The sequence below is a fragment of the Protopterus annectens genome, chromosome 8.part0, assembly GCF_019279795.1.
Source record: "Protopterus annectens isolate FY-2018-M chromosome 8.part0, PAN1.0, whole genome shotgun sequence".
In the NCBI taxonomy this organism is placed as follows: Eukaryota; Metazoa; Chordata; order Ceratodontiformes; family Protopteridae; genus Protopterus; species Protopterus annectens.
This window is the reverse complement of record NC_056741.1, coordinates 488,596,096-488,613,971: the sequence shown is the minus strand read 5'-3', so window position 1 is coordinate 488,613,971 and position 17,876 is coordinate 488,596,096. Positions and strand designations below refer to the sequence as shown.

The 17,876-nt window shown below is 38.6% G+C and overlaps 1 protein-coding gene across 1 annotated transcript in view; it reads left to right on the top strand.

Annotated features, from left to right (window-relative positions):
• PDZD4 (PDZ domain containing 4) overlaps window positions 1-17,876 on the top strand; it is a 671,734-nt gene that overhangs the window by 509,477 nt on the left and 144,381 nt on the right. Inside the window, exon 5 of the mRNA XM_044080016.1 lies at window positions 9,506-9,607. Within this exon, the coding sequence (XP_043935951.1) occupies window positions 9,506-9,607 (102 nt within the window). The remainder of the gene's footprint in view (window positions 1-9,505; window positions 9,608-17,876) is intronic.

Below are 17,876 nucleotides of genomic sequence, written 5' to 3'. Positions count from 1 at the left end.
ACACATGCATAACACTGCCACACTTACTAAAACATGGTAGGCATGATTAGCGAATTTAAAAGTCTTACCTGTTAAATGTCCGTGTTTGCGCTTTCGATGTTTTCATGTGTCGGTGGAGTGAATGTCGGTCTTCCGACTTGTCGGTGGACTGACATGTACCCCCTACGCCAGATATCAATCTCCTCAATTAAAATGTTATGACTACTATAATAGATCATGAATGTTCACGGTATCCCATAAAAGGTTGCATAAATGGGGGCAAAAGCTGCACCCATTGCAGTACCTTTCAACTGTAAATAACATTTACCACTGAAAAAAACACATTTTTAGTTAATGCATGTTCCACAAGGCAAAGAAGAAAAGTGTTAAATCCAGGGCTAGACATACCCAGTTCGGTGAGCCAAAATTCCAGTGCCATTAAGCCTGCCCAATGGGGGATGCTAGTATAGAGAGAAGTTATATCTAACATACATAAAAAACATCCATCTTCAATTTGTGAATCATCAATAATGTTCAAAAATTCCATTGTGTCCTTAATCCTTGCCCTAACTGCCTTCAATAAAGGTTTCAAGTATTTAGTTAAGTAGACAGAAATTGGTTCTGTTAAGGACCACTTGCCTGATACAATTGGTTTGCCCGGTGGGTTGTGGAGGTTTCTGTGTACCTTAGGAAGCAAATAAAGGTATTGGGAACTAGGTTCACTTACCTTGAGATGGAATCATGTTTTATCATCAATGATGCCTTCCTTCACAGCCAAATCCAAAAAAATATCTATTTCATTTTTAAATTGTGGAGTAGGATCAATAGACATGCATGTGTAAAATTTGCCATCAATGAGTTGTTTGTTAGCCTCCATTTCATATTGGGACCAGTCCATGACAACTGTGGATCCCCCTTTATCTGCCTAGGTATAATAATTTTATCTTTCCTATTCTTAAGTTTCTTTAATGCCTCTCTCTCTGATGAATTTAAATTATTGTTAAATACACCCTCATATGAGTCACCCCTGAAATGAAGCTCCTTAAGAATGCATTTCTGGAAGATCTCCACATGTTTATTCATTGGCGGTATGAAAGTAGATGGATGAAATTTTAAACTTCTCTCTGTTGGTTCATTGTGGTTTTCTAAATCCCCAAAAATAACATTAAATTAAGTAGCCTGCAAAAGGACAATAGGTCATGCACAAAATTGCTCTCTTACATAAAAAAGCCAGGTATAAATTTAATCTTTTATTTAACAAATCATATTCGGTTCCAGATAAAACAGCAGAAGAAATATTCAAGACATTGTTTGAACCTGTTTCGGCTCCAATAGTTGCAGCATGGTTTCTAATGTTAAATATGGACCGACCCCTACATTTATGTTTTCTTCCCCCTCTTTTTCGATGACCACTAAAGGGATCTTCTCTGTACCCAAAACACCTTCCCTAGGGAAAGAGTGTTTATATGCTGGTGATGTCTGAAGAATCTCACAGTCTGTATCTGTATGAGAGGACAGTTCCTCTCCAGAACCATCACTATTTGTTTTTTTAAGGATAGATTTCCTTTTTCTCTTGTATCTGTGGTTGAAATTACTACTTTTAACAAATTTAAGATTTTTGGTTTGTTCAAAGGGATGTCCCTGACTATAATCATGTAAATCCCTGTTATATTTATGGACCTTCTTTTCCTTTAAACCATTCTCAAATTGTAACAAATCCCCACTCAGTATCTTTAAACATTCCTTATACTGGGGTTTGTGTTCATATTGTTTGGCCTCCTGACATTTCTGAGATAATTCTAAGTTGAGAGTTTGTATTCTGCGTGCACGAATGGCATGTAAAGCTTTCACAAAATCCATGGAAGAATTATGCTGTATCTTGGTTGAAGTAGAGAGCAACTCATCATCGGGCTGGCCCACTAGGGGTTTCATCCTAATCCTGAGGCCCCTTGGAGTAATGCCCTTCTGAATGTATGCTTTAAATAATCTAGCGTGCCCTACACTAGATCTTAATGCTTTCATATTTTTAAATATGGCATCAAAAAGATTTTGGCACCCATCTTCAGAACTGATCTGCACATTGCTTGTTAATGAATTGGTTGTTTGGGCTTCAAACATGCCTATATCTTCCTTGTCCACCAATAAACCCAGTAGAATAGCTGTAAGATCCATGTTGTAAAAACCCTGTAGAATAGCTGTAAGATCCATGCTGTAAAAAAAATTTTTAACTCTCAAATATACTATCTCCTTAATAGTGAACCTGATATAGGTATCAAAAATGTAACAATATAAACCAAAAAAATGTGTTCACCAATATTAATGTGCCTATTGTTCCTCGGGATATATATATGTATATATATATATATATATATATATATATATATATATATATATGTGCACACACACACACACACACACACACATATGTCTATATATATATATATATATATATATATATATATATATCTATATATATATCTATATATATATATATCTATATATATATATATATATATATATATATATATCTATATCTATATATATATATATCTATATCTATATATATATATATCTATATATATATATATATATATATATATATATATATATATATATATATATATATATATATATATATATATATATATATATATATATATATATATATTTTTTTTCCCCCCCCAAAGGGATCATCATCTTCATTCTGCTTTTCCCATTAGGGGTCGCTACAGCGGATCATCTGTTTCCATTTCTTCCTGTCCTTTGCATCTTGTTCTGTCACACCAACCACCTGCATGTCCTCTCTCACCATATCCATAAACCTTACCTTAGGTCTTCTTCTTTTCCTGTTACCTGGTAGCTTCATCTTTTCCCAATATACTCAGCATCCCTCCTCAGCACATGTCCAAACCAATGTAATCTTGCGTCTCTGGCTTTGTCTCCAAACCTTCCAAACTGGGCTGACCCTCTAATATACTTATTCCTGATCCTGTCCACCCTCACCACACCCAGTGCAAATCTTAACATCTTTAACTCTGCCACATCCAGCTCTGACTCCTGCCTTTTTGTCAATGCCACTCTCCCCAAACCATATAACATAGCTGGTCTCACTACCCTCTTGTAGACCTTCCCTTTCACTCTTACTGGTACTCGTCTGACACAAATCACTCCTGACACTTTTCTCCACCCACTCCATCCTGCCTGTACTCTCTTCTTCAACTCTTTTCCACACTCACCATTACTCTAAACTTTTGATCCCAAGTATTTAAACTCATCCACTTTCGCCACCTCTACTTCTTGCATCCTCACCATTCCTCTATCCTCCCTCTCATTCACACACATATATTCTGACTTGGTCCTGCTGACCTTCATTCCTCTTCTCTCTAGAGCATATCTCCATCTCTTCAGGGTCTCCTCCACCTGTTCCCTACTCTCAGTATAGATGACAATGTCATCTGCAAACATCATAGTCCACGGGGATTCCTGTCTGATCTCGTCTATCAACCTGTCCATCACCACAGCAAATAAGAAAGGGCTCAGAGCTGATCCTTGATGTATTCCCACCTCCACCTTAAATGCATCCATCCCTCCTATGGTATACCTCACTGCTGTCACACTACCCTCGTACATATCCTGTACCACTCTTACATACTTCTCTGACACTCCCGACTTCCTCATACAATACCACAACTCCTCTCTAGGCACCCTGTCATATGCTTTCTCTAAGTCTACAAAAACACAATGCAACTCCTTTTGACCTTCTCTGTACTTCTCCATCAACACTCTCAGAGCAAACATCGCATCTGTAGTGCTCTTTCCCGGCATGAAACCATACTGCTGATCATTAATCATCACGTCACTTCTTAACCTAGCTTCCACTATTTTTTCCCATAACTTCATGCTGTGACTGATCAAGTTTAATCCCTCTGTAGTTACTACAGCTCTGCACATCACCCTTATTCTTAAAAATCGATACCAAAACACTTTTTCTCCACTCATCAGGCATCCTCTCACTTTCCAAGATTTCATTAAACAATCTAGTTAAAAACTCCACTGCCATTTCCCCTAAACATCTCCATGCTTCCACAGGTATGTCATCTGGACCAACAGCCTTTCCATTCTTCATCCTCTTCATAGCTGTCCTTACTTCCTCCTTGCTAATCCATTGCACTTCCTGATTCACTATCCCCACATCATCCAGTCTTCTCTCTCTCTCATTCTCTTTATTCATCAGCCCCTCAAAGTACTCTTTCCATCTGCTCAACACACTCTCCTCACTTGTGAGTATGTTTCCCTCATTATCCTTTATCAACTTTACCTGCTGCACATCTTTCCTAGCTCGGTCCCTCTGTCTAGTCAATCGGTACAGGTCCTTTTCTCCCTCCTTAGTGTCCAACCTTTCATACAACTCTCTATACGCCTAATCCTTAGTCTTTGCCACCTCTCTCTTTGCCATGCACCTCATCTCCCTATACTCCTGTCTACTTTCTTCATCTCTCTGACAATCCCACTTCTTCTTCACCAACCTCTTTCTCTGTATACTCTCCTGTACTTTCTCATTCCACTACCAGGTCTCCTTGTCATCCTTCCTCTATCCAGATTTCACACCAAGCACCTTTCTAGCCGTCTCCCTTACTAGCTCTGCTGTAGTCACCCAGCTATTCAGTAACTCTTCACTGCCACCCAGTGCCTGTCTTAACTCCTCCCTGAACTCCACCTCACAATCACCCTTTTTCAGTTTCCACCATTTAATCCTTGGTGCTGCCCTCACACTCCTCCTCCTCTTCTTGATCACCAACGTCATCCTACAGACCACCACTCTATGTTGCCTAATGACACTTCACCCTGTCACCACTTTACAGTCTCCAATCTCCTTCAAACTGGTCCTCCTGCATAGAATATAATCAACCTATGTGCATCTTCCTCCACTCATGTATGTCACCCTATGCTCCTCCCTTTTGCTAAAAATTGCATTCACTACAGCCATGTCCATCCTTTTCACAAAATCCACTACCATCTGACCTTCTACATTCTTCTTCTTAACACCATACCTACCCATCACTTCCTCATCCTTTCTGCTCCCTTCACCAACATGACCATTGAAATCTGCTGCAATCGCCAGTATCTCACCCTTGGGTGCAGTTATCACCGCTTCATCCAACTCACTCCAAAATTTTTCTCTCATCCATTTCACACCCAACTTGTAGAGCATATACACTAACAACATTCATCATCACACCATCAGTTTCCAGCTTCATAAACATCACTCTAACTGTCACTCTTTTCACCTCCAAAACACTCTTGGCATACTGTTCATTAAAGATAACCCCTACCCCATTTCTCCTCCCATCCACACCATGATAGAACAATTTGAACCCAGCTTCAATACACCAAGCCTTACTTCCTTTCCATCTGGTCTCTTGCACACACAATATATCAACATTCTTTCTGTCCATCATATCAAACTAGCTCTCTCCCTATACCAGTCATACTGCCAACTTTCAAAGTTCCTACCATCATTACCACACTCCTAACCTTTCTCCTCTCTTCCTGCCTTCGGGCATGCCTTCCTCCTCTTCTTCAGCCAACACTAGCACAATTTCTGCCAGCACCCTATTGGCTAACAGTACTGGTGGTAGTCATTGTTAACCCAGGCCTCGACTGATCCCATATGTAAATCTGTATTGTTGTCCACATATATCATTTGGCAAATGTTTTACAGCGGATACCCTTCTTGATGCAACCCTCCCCATTTATCTGGGCTTGGGACTGGCACAACGAAATACACTGACTTGTGCATCCCCAGTAGCTGGGTTTTCACCTTTTCCTTTATTATTATTATCTTTATTATTATTATTATTATTACTATTATTTTTTTGAACATAATTAGGACTTTCTGCCTTACAGTATATCCCCAATCAACTGATTAAAAGAAAAACCTGAGATATAATTAAAAAATAGATAACTATTACTCAGTTTACTTTAAAATTCTAATCAGGGCCACAATGAACTACTGTACAGCATACCTTTCTAATGAAACAAATTTTCAGATCCTTTGGAAGTAATCTGGCAGTTTGGTTCAAAACTTTAAGACTATGTCTAGCTTTTCTATATTTTGTAACAGCTTTGTGTTTGATTTACAGAGTCTCAATTTGCTTACTCTGTGATTATGAGCAAGTTACTTAACTAGGCAATGCTCTTAGGCTGCATGCGAAATGGGTCCATGTGCAGAAGTGCTTTACCTTCTGACATAAGGTGCTTGATGAGGTTTTGGTAAACATCTTTAGTATTGCAATGCTTTAGTCTCACAGTAAAGCATAAACAGCAACTACCAAAGAACAATGGCATAAAGATAAAACAGCATTAAAAGCTGTAAAACACTTTGAACTGATATGTTTTATTGTTCCAGACAGCAGTGAGAAGGGTAGTACAGCTTTTATGACAGGGTTATAGATACCCCTTTGCTTTTGTCCACTGTCTCTGTGACAGCACTAAGTATGCTATAGCTTTAAAACTTGTAAAATACTTTGCACTCCCATGCCTTTTTTCCTCTAAGTAGTTTAGATCAGGGCAGCTAAATATCCATGCATAACAAAGTTATGATCAGTTCTCTCCAATCATAATTACCTTCTTATGTGTTTGTGAAGTGGATATCAGGATTTACCTTCTGAGCTTCTCTTTGTTGCACTCTTGCGATGAATGTCTTGTCTCCTGTGTCTCAAACACATAACAAGTTGGGTATGATTGGAGACCCAACCATAATCCTTTGTCTTTGCCATCTAGTCTGTTACTGGAAAAAACGTTAGCTATGGACAGATTTCTGAAAGGGTAGTCTTTCCTTGCATCAATAAAAGTTTTCTCTCTTGAAGAACATGTATACAGAGCAAGAAGAAATAATTAAAAACAAACATGTAATAACTAACTGATCCAAGACTGGGAAACTATGACAGTGCTTTCTATCATCAGTCTTCTTATTCAATTCTGTTCTGTTATTATGCAAAATTATGAGCTACATGAATCCGATGATTGAGTGAAAATTGTTGGGAGAAATACTGACAACCTTAGAAATGCAGATGATATCACTTAATGGCAGAAAGTGAGGAAAACACGAAAATACTGATTATGAAGTTGAAAATAGGAAGTACAAAAGCTGATCTCTTGCTCTGTATCAAAACACTAAATTTTGTTTTATTGTCTTATCTGCATCAAAAAACTAAATTTTGTTGTTTTGTCCTATAAATTCTTTACAAACAAATGAGGAAAAAGTAGCAGTGACAGATTTTGCCCAAATGGCAGATTTGGATAAGATTTTAAAGACATCACATTGCCAGTAAAGGTACATATTGTCAATGCTTTGGTTTTCCCAGCGGTAACATACAGCTGTGAAATTTTACTATAAGTAAACCAATGAACCAGAAAGCTCATGCCTCTGAACTCTGGTGTTGTAGAATTACATCTAAGAATTCTGCAAGAAGATAGTTAATACTTACATCAATCCAGACTATTCAGTAATTTGGCCTCATAATTCAAAAACAGGATTTGCTAAAGAAGGCAATGATGGTAGGAAAGATTTAAGGCAAAAGAGAAAGGGTCAGAAGATGCTACAGTAGATGGACAGCATTACTGAAGTAATGAACGTGAAGTTGTAAGAACTTAGAGAAGCAGTTTTTGACAGGTAGGTCTGGTGTGTTAAAGTCCTTGAGGTCACATAGAGTCAGGTTCAAGTAAAGGACCAAGCAAAAGCAACTATATGTAAGAAGTATCAATAGGACTTTTTTATCTCTTTTCTTAGTTGTGAGTGGGGAATTTACAAGGCAGAATCTGGTAACCGGCAGATGGCAAGTGAAATAAGAGGGGTAGGAAAGTGCTGTTAAAGGTTTCCTGAAGACAACCTATGATTCCAAGAAGAACCACTTACTGATCCAGTTCCTTGGACTTTAGATAGAACTGCTTAAATATATTTAAATAGTTGGTATATGCTGCCACTGGCCTGGATACTTAAAAACCAATAAAGAAAACAGTGCAATGTTTAATTAATCATGAAAAGAAAAGAAAAATATAAATCTGGAAATGCAAATGCTTTAAATAAATAGAAATATAAGTGTGATTAAGAAATGGATTAAAGAAACAGCCATGTCTTACATATGAGAGAGAGAGAGAGAGAGAGAGAGAGAGAGAGAGAGAGAATGGTTAAGGTGTTTACCTTGCAGACACAAGGTGTAGGGTTTGATTCACACATGGGGTACGTGGCTAGGCATACAATGGCCTACAAGGGCAAGTAGCCTAGTACTAATCTCTTATTCTTCATGTTGTTGTAACCTTATAAGTAGTAAAAGTAGTGATCAGAATTATGATAGTCCTTCCAAACCGCATGGTTATAGGAGGTGGATTTTCCAATAGAAAAGAAGTTTGTTACAAAGCTGGTCTGTGCTGGTCAGAGCAAGTTTTATGTCAGAAACCAAAACATACCTAAAGTCATATGTATTTACCTTGTTAAAAGCACTTAAGATGGATTCTTTAAATAACATTTAGTTTTATACATGGATGAAGGAGTACATTTGCTAAAAGAGAGTGGGCACCTATTAAAATAATTATTAATAGACTTGGATATGTGATTTGTCAATCATTTTACACTATTTCATCAAGGGATATAGCACTACAATATGAGATACTTACTTAGATTCATCTGAATATTTATTGTAAAAACTATTGATTGGAAAGTGTTTTATGCACTTTTTAAAACTGTGAAAGCTCTTATGCTTGCAGTGAATATCTTTTACTAACACTGTTTATTTTATAACATGTGACTGGTACATCTGTTATAGAATGCATAACTTTCAGAATAATTATTAGTCCTATGAAGTTACAGTAGAAGTGAGGATGACATTGGTTGCTAAATAAAAAAAAGTGGTGAGAAGAACTGACTGACTCCATGCTATTTTATTTATATGAATTTTCGCAGTCCTTATTTGTTGATGTAATGTATTGTAAGTGTTTTTGTTTTGGAGCTGTGGAGTTATGCTCATGTTAGGACAGGGATGGAGCTATGATTTCTCACTCACAGTGTCTGTACAGCTGACTTTGCAGTCTTTGTGTAGTACTTCAGGTGTAAGGAATTTGTTTGGAGAAAAAGAAAATGTCAAGTAATTTGGAATTAGAGAAATATGTAGGTGTCCAACTTATTTCACAATGTAAGGGAGGATAATTTCAAAGACCTGTTAAAAGGGGCAAAAAATTTAAGTACAGGTACCTGGAATACAGTCCAAGGTGAGAAATGGAACATACTTGCATTTTTTGTAATTGTTGCGTGTATATGGCAAGTAGCCCATAACATTGCTTTAAATTGTCAGGAAAGATATCTGGAGTGAAGGATCACTTCAACTGTGTAACAAAAATATGATATGTTTGACTGCAATTTTTTGGCCCATTTTGTTGCATTTTATTGCTAGGATGACATGTAAGTTATAGCATTGCTGGCACTTCTGTGATCTTATTTTATGATTATCTTTTTCTTGATATGCATTAGATCAATGGCGTGGATGTTCAGAACCGGGAAGAAGCAGTGGCAATACTGACTAGAGAGGACAGCACCAACATCTCTCTGCTTGTTGCTCGACCTGAGACAGAGGTATGTCTAATACATCAGTGAAAAGCTACTGACTTGGAGTGGTAATTCTGGCTGTTTGGAGCACTTATTGCTATCAAGATTCCACTGGTTGGTGAATCTTTGGCAATACTCAGCAGATATTAATAATCTGGTGATACTTAAACATTATTTGCTTGTTTTTACTTAAATAGCTAAAAGTTATTAGACAGCACAGTTACTTTGTTCATTTTTATATCTGTTTATTTCCATTTGCTAAACAGATAAGTGAGCTAGTCCAATAAGTCATTTTAGTCATGACCTGAGCCAACTATGGAAAAAATGTTAACATAGTTTACACTGAAAACAGAAAAGTATGTATAGTTATTTTTTAAAACATATTCAAGAAGAAATGCAGTATGAAATTCTCTTATAGACACTTGTATGTATATAAAGTTCAGAGAATTATACAGAATGAACTTAATTCATAGGTATGTACTAGATTATTGATTTGTGAGAATCTACCTGTGTATACCAATTCTGGCCTGAATACATGTACCTGAATCAGGCTACATTGTATTCACCTTGCTTCTAGATTAGTTCATCTATCACAGTGCTATACATTCACCTGTCTCCATCTGGGAGTTAGTACGACAAGCAGATTTGATTGACCTCCGTCAGCAATCAATCCCATAGTGTCAGTGATGTAGTCAGAGCTTTATTTATTTATGCTAAGGAGTTAACATAAACTATCACAGCATGGGGGTATTCAGGAAGAATCATATCATGACATAACATAACATATAACATAATCTTCCAACAGCATTAAACATGGCGAAGTTAGTAAAATGTGGCCCAATAAGGATGAGGCATGCATGAGTGCTAGCATCGCATGGCCATGCCAGGGCAGTGCTGCATAATGAATCTTTGCAGCTATGATACTAGTACTAATCATGCAAATGAACTGTCCATGCTATGAGTAATCACATGACCAAGGGAATGCAGCATCCAAGTGGCATGCCCAATGCTACTCAGATTCACATAAACATCAAAACACCTCATAACTGTTACATGGGTGCCACAGGCAACCCAAAGTAGACCTCTGAATCAAACTCCTAACTAATTTTATTATATAAGTGGGAGGGAAATGGGGAGATAAAATAGTCAAAAAAATGGGGAAGAGCAAGCAGAAGAATGCTCAAAAAGAAACCAGGGAAGGAAAAGTGCTGTGGAAAGAGTAGAGTATACATTTTTAAGGACAAGTGCTCTATATTTTGTGTTTTGAAGAAGGGTAGATAGGAAAGTGTAAAAGTATGATTAGCAAGGTGGTCACATGGATGGAAGTAGGGGTAGACAAACAAATACAGAACAGAAAAGATTGACAGGGAAGGTAGGGATAGATAAGAAGAGGAAATAATGGATGGAGAGGCACACTAACAGAGTGTGAAAAACTGTTGATGGGGAGGATTGGACTACAAACGGGAGATAAGGAGTGACACAAAAAAGTGAGAAATGCATTTCAGGTAGTGATGGATGAGGAAGGTCTGCAAACCATTCCAAAATGAACCCACCCAGAAGTCGGTTATCACTGTGGTTGGCATCATGTGAGATCATCACCTTTGATAGCCTAATGGTCCGTGATGGCTGGGTGAGCAACTCCCTTGTATAGAATTACTTAACAGCTATCATTAAATGATTTTTATGTATGTTTTTAGAGCTTTTCTCCCCAAATAATTGTAAAATATTTAATCTGTTGCAGTGTTTTTCTTCCCTATAATATCATTACTCATCAACTATTGTTTAAATGTTTTTGAATCTGTTGTGGTGCTTTTCTCCCTGGACCACCAATGAAAATGGGTGTGACATACCAGCACTGGCCCAGTAATCAAGGAGCTTCAGTCCTCACCAATGGCAACAGTGAAGGACGTGCACACTGGGAGGATAACAAGTACACACACAGTAAAGTGTAATGTCACATAAGAGCACACATAGACCGCAGTCAGTCTGGGGCTGTTTTTCCCTCTTTCTCCACATCCCCAGTAAGACTCCCCACTGGCACAGCTATAGATTTGAGATCTCAGCTGAGTGGCCAAGCCAAGACCTCCAGCACCCTCTTTGTCCAACCAGTGCTTCATGTCCCTGCCCAACTAGCTGACACACACACTCTTTGAGATTTGATTTATATACAAACACACACACACACACACACACACACACGCACACGCACACGCACACACACACACACACACACACACACACACACACACACACACACACACACACACACACACACACACCTGGGAAAGGCTGGCACAGGTTTACCAGCTAAGCCCCCTTTTGCCCAGACTATAAGGTAGTTTGGACTGTCACCAGCCACTCCCTATCAGCTAATTTAAGGCCCTTAGCAAATGGTGTCCAATCTTACTTTGTAATGTTACTATTAATCCAAATAGTAGTTTGACCAAGAGAATGCTATTAGGAATGGCCCACAGTGTCACCAAATAAATATGCAAGTACTCACAGAACTTAAATATGTCTCGCAGACATCAGCCACAATGATAGCTTTAAATATATTTAATAATAAATAATAAGAGAACAAGAAAATATTCAGTAAATAAACACAGTTATGTCAGAGTTCAAAATCACAGGACATATTTAAAATAACATTGCAGGACAGTCTCAAATAAATAATGAAACATCTAAGCTATACTTCACTATATTCCTGTCTGAATCTAAGAGAAATTACTGCACCCTACTTAACTTCCTCACAGAACAACAAGCAAGCAGATGTGGTGAGTGGGTGTTCTTGTCAGGTCAAAGATGAAATACAGAATGCGCAGTCTCTCTCTCTCAGAGAGTTCTTAAATTAATATCTCTAATATTGTTGCTGGGATACTTGCAGGATGGCATCACTTTTTGTCATCTGACTTTAGTTCCCAGGCTCACAACCATTGATTTTAGCATCTACCTGCGAAAACACATATACCTTTGATCTTTTGGCAAATGGTGGAAGTTGTAAAATAATTTACATTCCTCCACATTTAAAGACAATACAAAAAACTTCTAGTTCTAGATATTATGTCTCCTGTTGCACTGAAACTGAAAGATAACATGTCTTTTATTTCATGGTTATAAAATAATTTAATTTCAACTATTTTTTTCTGAAGTTTTGCAAGTTAATCTTCTATGTGCCAATTCCCACTGTTAAAACATATACAGTTACACAGTTGCAATAGTTTATATGCATTTCTGTTCTTTTCCATTAGGATACACTATGGATACATCTTTAAGCTGAGTACTCTACAACATATCTCTCCAGCACATGTCTGTACAAACAATCTTATATGACATACAGTTCTAATACATTTGTGACACAAGCATATAAATCACATTGATATTCACAAATGACACATAACCATTTACAAAATTCTCTCCCTTTGTCCTTTGTCACACTTCTATATAAATCATATTAATATTCACAAATGACATATAATTATTTACAAAATTCTAGATAGCTAGTCTGACAATATTTCCATTTGTGACAATGGGCCATTGTATCAGCTAGACTTTCCTGGTTACAACATGACCCATAAAATAAATAAATAAATAAATAATAAGACACACAAGGAGGAGATCCAAGGTATGAAAGTGGCAATCAAGCCACCATTCTACCTCAGTTCTCTCTATACACCACTCCTTACAGTGGGTGACTGAGGAAAGATGACCTGCACCACTCTGGCATGAGAAGCCTCCATGATGACCTACACCAGTCTGATATGAAGCCTCCATGATGAACTACACCACTCTGACTGGGTTGGGAGGGTGGCCTAATGGTTAAGGTGTTTGCCTTACAAACACAAGGTACAGGGTTTGAATCTCACAGGGGGATAATTGGCTAGGCTTAAAATGGCTTGCAAGGGCAGTTAGCCTAGTACTAATCTATGAACCTAACCTAATCTATGAACCTATGAACCTATGAAGCATCCATGGTGACCTACACCAGGATGCATTGTTGTTGGTGGAAGCCTCATCTTAACAGGGCACAGGGAATGCAGGCAGGCTCAGCCATTGTTCCACTGTGTAGATGATCCCACGCAGTGCTATATGTACACACACAATATGGTCTGCTACAGGGGAGTGTGGGCTTCTCATACACTTGGCACAAACTGTCCTATCTGCTTATGCATGATGGATGACAAGTCCTTTGCTGACATACTATAGCACAGCATCAGAACAGTTGTACTAAATCAGGGCAAGGGTACTGTGGTCAGTATGCAGGCGGTTGTTTTCTGGCATGGACGGTCATACATAGGCACACTGATCTATGTGTGTCCCTCAGATGTACATGTCTTTGCTTGGGATCAAAGGAATGACAAAATCTTGAGACATTCATGATATAGGTGGCAGAGTTGCCACTAGATCACCTATGACCACATAGCATGCATATACTTCAGAAGGGTAAAATTAAAAGAGCCTTCTGGGACCAGGGGTGTCAGGGATTAGTTCATTGTAGAACGAATGTATCAGTGAATTTCAGGATCATTGATATATTATTGCATGCCAGGACAAAAGCATAAGAAGTCAGCAAACATAAACTGACCACTGTGGATGGGCCACCAACACAGAACCGCATCATAGATGGAGAAATTCCTAATACCCCTCACCAGGAAAACTGCAAGAATCTTCATAGCTGGTTGCTGATTTGTTGTGGGAGCTGGGTTGGTGACCGCTGCCTGAGTATCTACAGGGAATTTCACAGGTATATAGTGGCATGTTCTATTCAGGTAGGGAAGTGACTTGCACCTGTGAATGTTTTACTCCAACAGACATATACAAATTTGTGTCATCCACGGCCATCTGGTTTGCAACAACATCAGCCGACATGACACGGTATGCTTATGCCCATAGGCAATATATATTATAAGCATGTAGTGGCAATGGGAGTCAGAGATATGTTCCAGTATTACCACAGAAATATAATCTGTACCCATTCACAGGTTCCACTGGAAAAGGATCAGGTCAGAACATTCCTGATGTCAGCAGGTGTCCAGTGTCCAACAGTGTTGGCACCATGCACATGGCACAATCTGATGACATAGTGGCCATCTCAGCAATGTTAACAATGTAGAGTGCACTCACCTTACTTCAACAGCTGAAGTGAATGTGGAAATAAAAATTAATCCCTAGCATCACATGTTCTGCAATGGTGATTCTATTCCTGTCAGCCCCACCCTGCTACAGTGCCATAAGCACAGATGCCATAACAGGGTCAAACTGCTTCTGAAATACATACAATCAGCACAGTTGAAATGTGTGTAGGTGGTCATGACTCCAGGACTTTCTCAGATCTGGGTGTCACTGCTGGCATCATTCATCAGATGTGCAGGTCAGGAACCAAGGTACATATGGTCATTACTTACACCATTTGAGATCTGTTGAGTGTTCTACATAGCCTGGATGAGCACTTGCAATCACTACAGGGACTGTAGGACATTCTGCTGTATATGTAGAATCATGTGATCCATAGGGTCATGAACCAGACATACCTAGTCATTGCAGATGTGGCCCAGTTGGCAAACATCAGTGTATCCATACAGATGTGGGCATCTAACCACCAAGAGCATGGTTGAAGATGGATGCACATTATACAATCACATGTCAGACTTTTGTGATGATACACAGCATTTTGAAGATTGGTTCACAGTTCATACTGTCCATGGCTGCACCAGTTCTAGACATGGTCAACACTGTTCTACCTACACCATGGGCACAACCCACTGAACAATCCATCAATCTTCCCTGTTGACCTACCATGAGTGACACCATCCTGTGCTTCTTCACAGGGTCATAGATGTCAACATTTTTCTGGAATACCAAAGCAGGGGTGTAAAATCCCACTCTCTGGGCCAGTAATCAAGGAATCTGAATCCTCACCACTGACACTGAAGAGGGACGTTCACTTAGAACAAAAATAGATACAAACAGTATTTCTAGATGCAGCTCCCTGCATCAAGCACAATTTCCCTTAAAAGCACAAAGAGAACGCACTCAGTCTGGGGTCTGAGTTTCTCTCTCTCTCTCTCCTGGTCCCTAATAAGACTCCCCATTGGCACAGCTATAGAGTTGAGTCCTCAGGCAAGTGTCCAAGCCAGGTCCTTCACCACTCTCTCTGTTTAATCAGTGATTCACGTCTCTGCTCCAAGCAGTTGACACACGCACTTACTCTTTGAGATTTAGTTTACACACACACACACACACACACACACACACACACACACACACACACACACACCTGCACATACACACACACACACACACACACACACACACACACACACACACACACACACACACACACACACACACACACACACACACACAAACCTGCTCACACACACACACACACACACACACACCTGGGAAAATCTGGCAAACATTTACTATCTATACCCCCTTTGCACAGACTATAAGGTAGATACTGCCACTAGACACTCCAAAGGCAGCTACTGTAAGGCTCTTACAAGGGGACCCAATTACACTGAGTGAAATTAATACTAATACAGATGGTAGTGTTTTGACTAATGCAGTAAGGCTTTTAGCAGTAGCCACAGAAGTCACCAAATAGATATAAGTATTCTGAAATGTTAAAATATTCTCTTTAGGACCAGCCATAATGAAAAGTTTAAATATATTTAATAATAAATAATAAAAGAGCATGAAAATACTAAATATCTATTTACAATAAATACCAGAGTTTAAATGACAGGAAATATTAAAATGACACTAATGAATAGATTCACAAAGACAAAGAAAAACAGTACTTAAATAATCTTTCTATATATTTCCTGACTGATCTAAAGAATTACTATTCTCTGTTTCACATAATAGAATAAAGCAGATGAAGTAGGGGTCCTTCTTTGTCAGGTTACAAAAATCAGACTGTCCTGAGACTTCATTCTCATCTAGTATTTAAAAAAAAAACATCATTTCAGTGATGGATAACATAATGCCATCACATACATCTGGTCATCTGAGTTCTGGTTTCCATGCTACCCCCTTTGCTAGAAGCTGCTAGGATTTAGCGTATAGGTGTCAATAATAGACACACATAGAGTTTTGCCAAGATCTGTTGCAGCTTCTGGACGTCATACAACAATTCAAACTTCTGCACTTCCAGAGTAGCAATTAGTTCACTGCAAAAGGCAATAAAGAAGGCTTCATAGTACTTGTTTTCAGTGACATTTCCTCTCTGGCTGCAGTCAGAACTGTAAGATACAATCTTTATGGCCTAAAATCTCATACTATTTTTCAAAGCTAGCTGGACTGAGATTAACCTCTTCTCTTTCAGTATCGTCTGTTAAAACATATATATTTAATCAGTTACAATACCATCAGGACCCACTGTTGGTACATATTTAACACAAGCAGCTTTACAAATAACATTTTCAACACAAGCATCTGTATAAACCAGTTTGATATACGAATGACATATAATTCTTTACAAAGTTCCAGCAAGCTGTGCTACACTGCCTTACTTCTCCTGGCATAGCTGGTAGTACCTCTCATTGTCACAAGATGCCATGGCATGACTTTTGTGTATGCATTCACTGAGAGACACAATGTCTTGGATTTAGTAGTTCCATTACTAACATTGCAGGGCTGTGCAGTATATCCAGCCAGCATTTTGCCCATTGATGCTTCATGCCATCACTAAAGGATGTGATCTCTGATTCCTAAATCCTTCTACCCTTATGTGAGGCTACTGCATTCATCAGCATAACACAGGCAGGTATGCTATGATTGCTGGCTGTTGTCACAGTTCCCTATTCCACCTACGTACATAAAGTCTGTGCCCTCTACCCCTCTAGGTATGTGAGAATGATTTGTCTTTTGCACACTATGGGTGGTCTTGCCTTTAAAGCACCCATACATTTGTGTTCCTAGACCTGACAACAAAAGAGCAGCTGTGTCTTGAATTTTAACTCATTTATTCCTAGGCAGCGGGATACCAGTTAATCACTCCTGATTCCTAAAGTCTTCTAAGCCAGGAAAACACTTGCTTTTGAGTTACGATCATCTCCAAAATCCTTTACTAAATACACATCTTGTAGAATTTTCAGAATCTTGTAAATGATGCAAGTTACCAAAAATGTAAATTAAAAAAGTTCTCCATTAGATAATGTGTTACACATTGATGTTAGTACTGTTGTTGTAAGAGACAAAACTTGGTTCTCAGCTAGATGGGGTTTAAATACCATCATAGTCAACCAACATAATGCTAGTTTTGTGATGGGCATGGATTATGGTCCTTGTA